Consider the following 13,004-nt stretch of genomic DNA (forward strand, 5'->3'; position numbering starts at 1 on the left):
AAATTTAAATTAAAAATAACTAAATTAACATTATTAATTAATATTGTAATTTTTTATATTAAAATATAAAATATGTTTAACAAATTTTTATCTTTGTTAAACAATTTAAATATGTTTTTGGTTATTTAGTTTTAATACACAAATTTTAATTATTTTAACTAAATTTTATTAAGTTTGTTTGGTTACTGTTATTATTGTATTTGAGTCTTTTATGTTTGAAATATTTTTGTACTGGAGTTGAAAAGGTTACAAAAGTTAAGTTCAGAACTTTAAGACACTAACTAAAAGTTCTTAAACTAGTTTATTAAGTCATAACTTTATATTACTTCATAATATAACTAGACATTATTTATACGTGATATTATATTAGTATATGATGATAATGTAATGTTATTAAATTAATATATAAAATAAAATTATATTTGTTAAAAGTAAAGTGAAATATATCAAAAAAATATGAGAAAATAATTGTTGATAAATAAATAAAAAGAGAATAGCAGAGATAGACGATTTTATAAAAAAGTTTGTAAAAGTAATGATCAATTTTCAAAAATTTAATAAATAATTATATTTTAAAGGGTAAAATTGGTATTTTGAAATGTGGACACAAAAGAGGGAATCCTCTTTATATATTGTTATGAAAGAGATTTGATTGATATGATAGATAAAATAAATTGTTAAAATAAATAGAATTAGAAAGTTACCAAAATACTCAAAGAGAATGATTTTGTAATTTGATGTTATAAAAATATTTACAAATAATTAATACAAATTAAAAAAATATTAAAATTATATGAAATTTTAAAATAAAAAAATTTAAATTTTTATAAATGTAAAAAAAATTATACAATTAATTTTTTTAAAAAAATTATACAATTAAATTTTAAACAAAGTTATACAAAAAAAAGTAAAAAAAAAAAACACACACGACACCAGTTACGTAACCGATGTCACTCTCCTCTTTGCACGGGCACCGGGTACATAATCGATGCCACACACACACAATCGCACCGGTTATGTAACCAGTGCACATCCTTCCATGAGCCCACCTCCACTGTTACGTTCCTCCGCCACATCTATGACATTACTCTTGCACCCTACCCCACCACGACCACCATCTTCCTCCCCCACCATCCACCATAACCCCATTTCTCTGCACTACTCACAAGCCCACACTACACACCGGTGCATTCAATTCACACACACCCCATATATGTTTTTTTTTGTCATAGAGGGGCAATTTCGTAATCTTATACGAAATATACCCAAATCACCTTAGTTTTTAGTTGATGGATTAAACCCTCCCTCCCATAAATTTGCGCTCGTATTTCATACTATATCGCTACAAATAAACACGGTCAAAACATGAAATCCATCCTCGCAAATGCACTTAAATAGTGCAATCGCATGAAACGAACACTACGTGACAACTTCTATAATTCATACATAAATATATTTATTTTTTTATAATAAAAAATAATAAAATTGGTGTTATTAATTTATTATTATAAAAATATGAAAAATTTTAATAATATAAAATATTTTTATTTATCGTATAGATAATTTTATAATTAAAAAATAATTAAATTTTAAAAAATAGTTAAAAAAACAGTTAAATTTTTAAAAAATATTACTTAAAAAAATGATAAAAAAAAACGTATACACAAAAAAATCCTTATATATATATACATATATATATATATATATATATATATATATATAACCATTCATTTTAATTATTCCAAATTATTTTACATTATCTCAGTACTAAGAAAGTTTCAAAAACTAGTTTTTGAGATTTTTAATAAAGTGTTATTTTTAATTTTCTTTTCAATATTTATTTAGAGAATGAATATATTTAAGTTACACAACACTATTGCATTATTGTCAAAATAAAATTATCCAAATAAATAATATATTTTTAATTCCCTGAAGAAACTATAATGTATCATCATTGACTGAAAAAGTTAAAGTTTTTTTCCATCCATAACCATTATCTTGTATAATTATTTATTCTGTATATAAAAGGAGAGAGAAAAAAAATTGTAAAAGCAGTGCAGATATAGTTTGAATGAGACAATTCAACACATTCTTCGACAATTGTTTTTTCAGAGATACTTTCCCAACTTTTTAATCTCACCTACTTCCATTCTTGTATGATGATAAAATAATTTTGTAAGATTGCGTTTGGAATTTTGCTTTGTGAAAATTTTATATCAAAAAAGATCTTCTGTTTGGAATTTTTCTTGGTGGAACTTTTACTTTTAAAATACCCTCTGTAGGTAAACTGACAAAGCTTTTATCATTCTGTTGACTGACATATGATAAATAATAGAACAATTAGAAGATGATAGGCATGTGATGTTATTCGAATGGAATGAATAATGCAACTTGATTGTGTATTTTATATATATATATATATATATATATATATATATATATATATATATATATAATTAATAAATCAAAAGAGAAATTCATCCAGCTTTCTTCAAAATATTTTTTATTTTAAATTTGTTTGATAATTAAAATTTATTGAAAATATTTATTTCTGTGTTTCTTACATCAAACTTAATAAATTATACAATCATTTTGAGGTTAACACTTCAAGTACATATTATATTATACAATTATATACCATACATTCTTCATTTCTCTTACTTCTCTGACATCATTCTTAGATGCAGATAATTAATCTAAGATTCATTTTCTATATTTTTTACATGTCATTTGTCTATTTGAATTGTTAAAAAAAAAAACAAACTGAATCTCTATTCGTAAAATGATAGAATGATCTAAGGTTATTAAACTTTTCAAAATCAAAATCAACTCATTTCTAACATTTACAATTAACTGTGTATTGCAGGAAAATTTTGAATTATCCACCTTAAGAGAGATGAAGGACCCATAAAAATCCCAACCACTCAAATCCAATCACCAAAAATGGCTGCTTTTGAATGATGTCTGTGTTTTTCTATGGAAGAAAGGATATGGGTACAAAGTGGGGCACACGGAACCTTATTACTTTTCGCAGTAACATGTATCCAACATTTCTTTCTTTTTTCTGCACCATTAGCGTCCCACAACAACACTACTCGGTTCTTAATGAAGGAAACTGTGGAAGCTTCCTTTTCATGCAAATGATGTCTTTTGTCTAGTTCTTTCACTTTGTTGATTTTCATGAAGAAGAGCTTCTTCTTAAGTTTCCCAGCTACGAGTTCCTGCGTGTAAAAGTGTTATCAATCTTTGATGATGATGATGATGGCGATGGTGATCTTCAATGGATACGCTGATGATTTCTCATGGATTTGTCTGAAACATTTTAAGTTCACTTCTTTCTGTTCACAAACGACCACAATAGACGCTATAAATCTATTTTTCGTCGGTGTCTTCTACGCTTCTACTATAGTCAGTTTAATCAGAAGAAATTTTATAAATGGAAGTCATAGCAAAAGCAGGTTTTTCCTTATTGTTTCTATCTGTTGTGCTATCACTAGCATTGTGTTTTACGGTGTTGGTTTGTGGAATCTCATAGCCAAAACTGGGAACTCCATGGCTACATGCGTTGTAAGTGGATTTGTTTGGACTTCTTTTGCAGTTTCTTTGCTTCTTCAGACACACAAATGGATCAGATTTCTAAACTCTGTCTGGTGGGCATGTTCCTGTGCACTATTTTCAGCTCTTCAAATTGAAATTCTGTGTAGAAAGCATGCAATAGAAATTTTCGATGTCCTACTATGGCTCTTGCACATGCTTCTTCTATTCTGTGCCTTCCAAAACCTTGGTTACTTTGTTACCCAAAGTGAACCAAAAAGTTTATCTGAGCCACTTTTAGCTCAGGAAGTTGACACAGAAGAAACAGGACTAGGCCGTGCTTCCTTTCTGAGCAAGTTGACTTTCTCTTGGGTTAACTCCGTACTCAGTTTGGGTTACTCAAAGCCACTATCTCTTGAAGATATCCCTTCCCTTCTTTCTGAAGATAAAGCAGACTTGTCCCACCAAAACTTCATGCATGCATGCCAATCCCTTGCGAGGGAGAGAAGCAGCAAGGAAAACACCAAAAACTTGGTGTTTTGGTCCATTGTTAGAACTCACTTAAAAGATAACATATTAATAGCTTTTTACGCATTGTTCAGAACCATTGCTGTGACTGTTTCTCCTTTAATACTCTATGCTTTTGTCAACTTTTCAAACAGTAGGGATTCCGGGGATACAAATCTCAGAGAAGGTCTTACCATAGTGGGTTTTCTTATTCTCTCCAAAGTAGTTGAATCTGTGTCCCAGAGACATTGGTTTTTTAGTTCCAGAAGGTCAGGGTTGAAGATGAGATCAGCTCTGATGGTGGCAGTGTATGAAAAACAACTAAAACTTTCAAGCTCAGCAAGGACAAGACACTCAACAGGAGAAATTGTGAATTACATTGCTGTCGATGCGTATCGCATGGGAGAATTTTCATGGTGGTTTCATGTAACATGGGCATGTGTGCTGCAACTTCTTCTATCCATCAGTATCCTTTATGGAGTTGTGGGAGTAGGTGCTCTTCCTGGTTTAGTCCCTCTTCTTGTATGTGGACTTCTCAATGTACCATTTGCCAAGTTCCTACAGAAGTGCATGGCACAGTTCATGATTTCACAGGACGAGCGTCTTAGAGCAACTTCAGAAATCCTAAATAGCATGAAAATCATCAAGTTGCAGTCCTGGGAAGACAAATTCAAGAATTTGGTTGAGAACCTTCGTGCGAAAGAGTTCGTTTGGCTATCTAAGGCGCAGATGTTGAAAGCATATGGGTCAAATTTATATTGGATGTCTCCTACCATCGTTTCTGCTGTTGTTTTCCTCGGTTGTGTTGTTTTCAATAGTGCTCCATTGAATGCCGGGACCATATTTACAGTTCTTGCATCGTTGAAGAACTTGGGAGAACCTGTTCGAATGATTCCGGAGGCTCTATCTATTTTGATCCAAGTTAAGGTATCGTTTGATCGTCTCAATAGCTTTTTGTTTGATGAAGAACTAGACACCAGTGATGGTAACAGAAGCTATATAAACCGAAGTTCAACCAGTGCTGTAGAAATCCAAGCTGGCAACTTCATCTGGGACCATGAATCAGTGTCCCCAACATTGAGAGATCTGAATTTAGAAATCAAATGGGGACAGAAAGTTGCAGTTTGTGGGCCAGTTGGAGCTGGAAAATCTTCTCTTTTGTATGCAATACTAGGAGAGGTTCCCAAGATCTCAGGAACTGTGAGTTAAGCAAACAAGTTTAGTTTTATGTCATGTCATTTTCATGCAGATATTCTTTGTATCTAATACTCTTTTTTTCTCTATGAAACTTCTGAATGATGGAAAATAGGTTAATGTGTTCGGCAACATAGCATATGTTTCTCAAACTTCCTGGATACAAAGTGGGACGCTTCGAGATAATATACTCTTCGGCAAGCCAATGGAGAAAACAAGATATGAGAATGCCATTAAAGTTTGTGCTTTGGATAAGGATATCAATGATTTTAGCCATGGTGATCTTACAGAAATAGGTCAGCGAGGGATTAACATGAGTGGGGGACAAAAGCAAAGGATTCAACTTGCTCGTGCTGTCTACAATGATGCTGACATCTATCTCCTAGATGATCCTTTCAGTGCAGTTGATGCTCACACAGCAGCTATCCTTTTCAAAGTAAGAAGCTCTCACACTATTAGATTCTTAACTTTAATGGAACTGTTATTGCCACTTCAGTGAATCAAATCTCTTGTATTTACATGCTTACAGGACTGTGTAATGACGGCTCTAAGAGAGAAAACAGTCATTCTAGTGACACATCAAGTGGAGTTTCTATCAGAAGTTGATACAATCCTGGTAAAGTATATCATTTGGATGCCTACTACATTACATTCGTGCATAATTAACATGAGATGTTATGACTCAAATTCTAGGTAATGGAAGGTGGAAAAGTTACTCAATCAGGAAATTACGAGAACCTCTTGACAGCTGGGACTGCATTTGAACAACTTGTGAGTGCTCACAAGGAAGCAATTATAGAGTTGGATCAGAATAATGAGAACAGAACTCATAGAGAAGAGTCTCAAGGTGTTTATAAAAATCAAAGTGAGGGGGAGATTTCAACAGAGGGTCAACTTGGGATACAACTTACACAAGAAGAAGAAAAAGAGATTGGTGATGTTGGATTGAAGACATTCTGGGATTATATTTCATTTTCCAGATGTTCATTGATGCTGTTTGGGATATTGTTGGCACAACTTGCTTTTGTTGCTTTTCAGACTGGATCAACGGTTTGGCTTGCTTTAGCGATTGATATTCCAAAAATAACTAGTGCCACCTTGATTGGGGTGTACTCATTAATTTCCTTTGCTAGTGCTGGGTTTATATATATAAGGTCTCTCTTGACCTCTTACCTTGGATTAAAAGCTTCCAAAGCTTTCTTCACAAGTTTCAATACTGCTATCTTCAATGCTCCTATGTTGTTCTTTGACTCAACCCCCATAGGAAGGATTTTAACAAGAGTAAGATTTCATTTCCCAATGGAAAAAATTATAAATTATTTCTGTGTTTGATCATTACCATTTAACCGTACTCAAAATTTTGATCCACTTTTTCTTTCATGCAGGCTTCATCAGATTTAAGTATTTTGGACTTTGATATACCTTATTCGACCACCTTTGTAATATGTGTACCAAGTGAAATTTTGGCAACGATTGGTGTAATGGTTTTAGTAACATGGCCAGTTCTCATTGCTGCCATTCCCTCAATAGTTGCATCAAAATATGTTCAGGTTTAACCACTTTCAAATTTTTAGTTTTCTTTTTCTCGTCTCTGCTTAACTCACAAAGCTAAACTTTTCCAAATCTTCACCTCCCTGAAAGGAATATTATCAAGCCACGTCAAGGGAATTAATGAGGATCAATGGAACCACGAAAGCCCCTGTGATGAATTTTGCAGCTGAGACATCACATGGTGTGGTTACTGTAAGAGCATTCAATATGGTAGAAAGATTTTTTCAAAACTACTTAAAGCTTGTGGACACAGACGCAAAACTGTTTTTCCATTCTAATGTGACCACAGAATGGTTACTTTTGAGGATTGAAGCACTTCAAAATATGACAGTCATCGCTTCAGCTTTGCTACTTGTTCTATTTCCTCAGGGATACGTGTCCTCAGGTAATATTACTTCAGAGGTCAATTACCAAGATAAAGCTTTATGCAAGTTATTAACAAGCTCTTAACTTTTCAAAATGCTCTTGCATTGTGCAGGTCTTGTGGGGCTAGCTCTCTCTTACGCATTAACCTTGACATCATCAATCATATTTTGGACTCGATGGTATTGCAACTTATTAAACTATCTTATCTCTGTTGAGAGAATCAAGCAATTCATTCACTTACCATCAGAGCCTCCTGCTATTGTGAAGGACCACCAACCTCCCTCTTCATGGCCTTCCAAAGGCAGGATTGACCTTCAAGCCTTAGAGGTAAAGTTTCATCGTTCTCTTTCAATCTTTTTGCTTTGTTTTAATAAAGTTTCATCCTTATACCTTCTGTGTCTGATGAATATTTTTGTGTCTGGTCTCAGATTAGATACCGTCCTAATGCTCCATTAGTGCTTAAGGGTATCACTTGCACCTTTAGGGAAGGGAGTAGAGTGGGAGTTGTAGGAAGAACAGGAAGTGGAAAAAGTACACTGATAAGTGCTTTGTTTCGCTTAGTTGAGCCAGCAAGCGGTGATATTCTGATAGATGGGATGAACATATGCTCAATGGGGTTGAAAGATTTGAGAATGAAACTAAGCATCATCCCTCAAGAACCAACTCTTTTCAAAGGCAGCATCAGAACCAACTTGGACCCTTTAGGCCTGTACTCAGATGATGACATATGGAAGGTAAATGGACTACTTCTGCTGTTAAAAATTGTTTTTTTAACACCTTTATGTTCTCCTTGAGCTTATACTAACCACATGTTTGATCATATTTAATTTGTACATAGGCTTTAGAGAAATGTCAGCTGAAGGAAACTATCAGCCATAATCCAAATCTCTTGGATTCTAAGGGTGAGTAAACTTCACACACTTACAGTGATTCAGAAATTAAGATTTTGGAAGAAATTAGGCATTGAAGTCTGATTGAGAATGGTTGTACAGTGAGTGATGAAGGTGGAAATTGGAGTTTGGGACAACGACAACTGTTTTGTCTTGGGAGAGTACTGCTTAAGAGGAACAGAATTCTTGTTCTGGATGAAGCTACTGCCTCCATTGACTCTGCCACGGATGCAATTCTTCAAAGAATTATCAGACAAGAGTTTGAAGAATGCACAGTTATTACAGTGGCTCACAGGGTTCCAACTGTTATAGACAGTGACATGGTTATGGTCCTCTCCTATGGTATGTTCCTTCATTCTTTTTTCCTCCTTTTTCTATACACTGCTTACACTGTTAGTTATCTAACATATTTTTGGTGTTACTTAGGGAAAATGGTGGAATATGATGAACCTTCAAGACTAATGGACACCAACTCTTCATTCTCTAAGCTGGTAGCAGAATATTGGGCCAGTTGCAGCAAGAACTCCTCCTAAAATTTTAGTTTGCAGCAACATTGAATAGTGAGACTAAGGAAAAGGGAGAACAGATTAATGGAATGAGAATGAAATGATTGAAATTTTAGAAGGCTGTGGAAACTTTTATTCAGTGGTTCTTCCTACACTTTGTGTATCTGTTTGGAAGGGTGTGTGGATGCTTTCATCATTTTTCTTGGAATGATTTTGAATTTATATCAGCAAAATAAACAATACAGAAATTTACTCATAAGAAAAGTGGAACACAATCTGAGACATATACTGCATTGTAGAATCTATTCACTGAACAAGTAGCAATGACTTCCAAATCCATTATTTGGCAGAGTTTATTTAGTTTCAAGTTTCCTGCACTCAGGAAAAAGTAAACCATTTATTCATAATATTCCAACAATTAAGAAGGTAATTTTCAAGACATATTCAAAAATGAAGTTGGAATATAACCAGATAAATAAATTAGAGAAAAATATAATTTAATTTAGAAGGTATGATAAAGAGGGGTTCGAATGATATGGATAAGATAGGACATCATTTATGCTAAAGCTAAAACTAACGGTTCAAGTAAATTATATTGGAATATAAATTTTATGTTTAAAGTTTATTAAATATGACTATTAATTTTTTTAAGATTTGATTATATTGTATTTACAAGATATTTTTTTAATTTGTTTAAATTGGAATATTTTAATAATAAAAAGTTAAGGTCAAAGAAAATACAGAATTTTAAACAAAACTTTAAGTTAAAATTTCAAAATGTAAAATATTTTATTTAGAAGTATATAAAATTAAATTTTCCTTAAAACAAATAGAGGGATCGAAATCCTTAATATTATTTCTAATGTTTTTAAATTGAATCTAATATTTATTTTAAAATATATTTCGATGTCTTCCCAACCGAAACTCTTTTGATCCCATTATATATTAATTAAAAAATTTAATTTCATTAATTTTATTTGAATTTTCTAATAGTTAAATTAATTTAAGTAATTATAATATATATTTATTAAAAAATTAATATTAATATATAAATAGTTTTAAAAAATTATCTCTTGGTTTTTTACAAATTTAAAATTATTAGTAAGTTTTTTAAAAATTAATATACTACTAATAATAATTTAAAAAATACATGAATATTATTAAAAATTCAAGATGTCTTTGATTATATTAATTATGAATAAAATTCAAATAAAAATAACCTAATGAAAACTATTATATTAATATTGTATTTATTCTTTTTACAAATGAAATATCTCTAACTATTTTAAATTGAATCCAATCTTAAAATATTTTTGGAAGTTTTCTCTATCGAAAAGTTACTACAAATTTATCTTGGAAAATGATTTTTTGACTACTAAATTTTGACAACTTTCTTTTATAACCTTAGGTGACATATTTTAAATAATTTTTCATTTTCTCATTCTTAATATTTCAAAATCACTTAAGAGATGACATCTCATATTATAAGAGAAAATTGTCAAAATTTAGTAGTCAAAATATCACTACAAATTTATCTTACACTCTCTGTATCCACTTTCTTTACATCCAAGTGCAAGGAACTTATCACCATCTTCCTTTGACTCATTTGGTTGCTTACAACTCTTGTCTCAAATTTTACACACTCATCTAAAGGTTTAGGTTTAACTTTTACGTACAAATATTATGTAAGTTAATGCATTTCTTTATGAAATTTAAAGAAACAATTCAAAAGAAAAATAAGTTTAACAAAAAAATAAAAAATAATAAACATTGACCAATAACGGTATTATCATTTGTCATTAATTTTTGCAAGGCACAAAAGCTAAGACTATTTTTATAATTTATATTAATATACACCATTACTTTTGATTATTACCAAATTATTTTACATAAACTCGGTACTAAAGAAAGTTTCAAAATGACTTATTTATGAGATTTTCAATAAAGTATTCATTTTAATTTTCTTTTAAATATTTATTTTGAAAGTGCGTATATTTAAATTAAGGGTTAAATATGTTTTTGGTCCCTTAACTTTCAGTGAATTTTGGAATTAGTCCATTTCGAAACTTTGGACCAATTTAGTCCTTCATCTTTTGAAATACGTGAATTTAGTCATTTTAATCAAATTTTGTTAAGTTTATTTGACATTTCAAGCACGTTTCATAATAGTATTTGACTTAACATTAAAACAAAAATGTGTCAAAAAGTATAAACAACTCAAATACAATCCTGAAATGTGTATAAAACATCAAATAAACCTAACAAAATTTAATTAAAAGAACTAAATCCACGTATTTCGAAAGATGAAGGACTAAATTGGTCCAAAGTTTCAAAATGGACTAATTCCAAAATTTACTGAAAGTTAAGGGACCAAAAACATATTTAACCCTTAAATTAAACAATACCCTTGTATTTACTGTCAAAATGAAATTATCCAAATAAATAATGTCTTTGTAGTCTGCGTGAGTAAACTATAATTTATCATTATTTGACTAAGTAAAAGGATTTTTTTCATAAGCATTATTATATCTTTTTAGATAGAGATATTATGAAACCAGTGCCCCAGTAGCTGAATGACACAATTCAGCACATTTTTCAACCATTGTTTTTTCAGAGATACTTTTCCAACTTTTAAATCTTAATACTTTCCTTCACATGGGATTTTGCATGATGATAAAATAAACTTTAAAATTTTGTAAGATTGCGTTTGGAATATTACTTCAATCATTGAAAAAAACAATTCTTTACATAAATTGACAATGAATTATAAAATTATAAAGATATAAAATTATAAAGTTATAATATTATAAATTTATAAATTTATATATCATGTAACAACTTAGATTAGTAGAATCGTTTTTTAATTAAAACATCTTATAATTGTTATTAAGCAAAATAACTAACTACATAAGATTTATGTATGACATCAATATAGCAAAGTTTTTCAAAAACATAAAGTCAATTAAAGAAAGAAGAATTGTGCAAATTACAAATATATATATATATATATATATATATATATATATATATATATATATATATATATATATATATATATAAAAGTAGCTTTTACTACCTATGCAATTCTTAAGATGTCTCATTATTGATGACTATGACTCTGACCTACACTATTCCTTACTCATGTGTAAATACATGATCATAGCATATATATTATAAGCAATCGTTAACAAAGAATTCATTTACCACACACAAAATATTTAAACCAATTATAATCTCTCTCTCCGAAGAAATTGTGTGTTGACTCGAACTCAGATTTTGCATTTGTCATGTGAATACTAATATATTTTGATATAAAATATTTGAACTCTACTCAGTTCATAAATAAAATCTTAAGTCCATTCCATATAATAGGATTAACTCATTATGACAAGTATAAAAAATTATCTTTTAAATTAATTTTTGTCATAGAAAGAAATATTATGTTTATTATTGTGTATTACTCAATGATATATAAACCACTTATATACATTAGTCTAGTACTTAATTCTAGAAAAAATAAAAGCAATATCTTCTATAATTAAGCTAAGAAAATATCATAATATATCTATTATGCTATCGTAATATTACGCTAACATATACATTTAAATTAAACAACACTATTGTATTTATTGTCAATGTAACATTATCTAAATAATATGTTTTAATCTCCCTTCGGAAACTACAATTTAGCATCATTTGACTGAGAAAGTAAAAGTTTTTTTCCCATAACCATTATCTTGTATAATTATTCTGTTATATATAGAGACAGAGAGAAAGATTGTAAAACCAATGCAGACATAGTTGAATGAGACAATGCAGCACATTCACAAGGGATTGCACGATGATAAAAATAATTTTAAAATTTTGTAAGTTTGCTTTTGGAATTTTTATTTGAAAAAATCTTCCATAGATAAATTGCAAAGCTATTATCATTTTAAGAATTGCTCAGTTGCATATGATAAATAATAGAATAATTAAAACATGACAGGTATGTGATGTAGCTGCCTTAAATGCTGTTAGGAGACTTAGACTCTAATTTAAATTCCTAACAATTTATCTGGAAGTCTTGTGATATAAGACCAATGAGATTTAAGTTTAACCACATAAGATATTGACATTATTTTCAACTCAAAACTTTAAGACAATGGATTTATGCTCTACTTTCTCATTTCTAATCAATGTGGGACTTAGACTCACACTTGGATTCCTAACAAATGTAATGAATACTACATAAAGAGCTGTCATATTATGTTTTTGATTTTGATTTCTACTCCAATTGATAACGTATTTTATATATATAAATAAATGATCCACCTTAAGAGCGATGAGGGATCCACCAAAAACGTGAAAATCTCTACCACTCAAATCCAATCTCCAAAAGTGGCTGATTTTTGAAGTGCAATATTCTACTACAAAGTGAATGATGTATGTGTTTTTCTATGGAAGGGTGTTTACA

At 30.1% G+C, this 13,004-nt stretch overlaps 1 protein-coding gene across 1 annotated transcript; it reads left to right on the forward strand.

Annotated features, from left to right (window-relative positions):
- The first annotated feature begins 2,845 nt into the window (after positions 1-2,845).
- On the forward strand, positions 2,846-8,832 carry LOC114166722 (ABC transporter C family member 8-like). The gene is made up of 11 exons (XM_028051502.1): positions 2,846-5,241; positions 5,351-5,671; positions 5,765-5,851; positions 5,929-6,516; positions 6,621-6,785; positions 6,877-7,171; positions 7,265-7,479; positions 7,581-7,886; positions 7,991-8,054; positions 8,145-8,384; positions 8,469-8,832. Exons 1-11 carry the CDS (start codon positions 3,250-3,252, stop codon positions 8,573-8,575), a joined length of 4,380 nt encoding a protein of 1,459 aa, XP_027907303.1. The 5' UTR covers positions 2,846-3,249; the 3' UTR covers positions 8,576-8,832.
- Positions 8,833-13,004: the final 4,172 nt, after the last annotated feature.

This window comes from Vigna unguiculata, chromosome 10, assembly GCF_004118075.2.
Source record: "Vigna unguiculata cultivar IT97K-499-35 chromosome 10, ASM411807v1, whole genome shotgun sequence".
Classification (NCBI taxonomy): domain Eukaryota; kingdom Viridiplantae; phylum Streptophyta; class Magnoliopsida; order Fabales; family Fabaceae; genus Vigna; species Vigna unguiculata.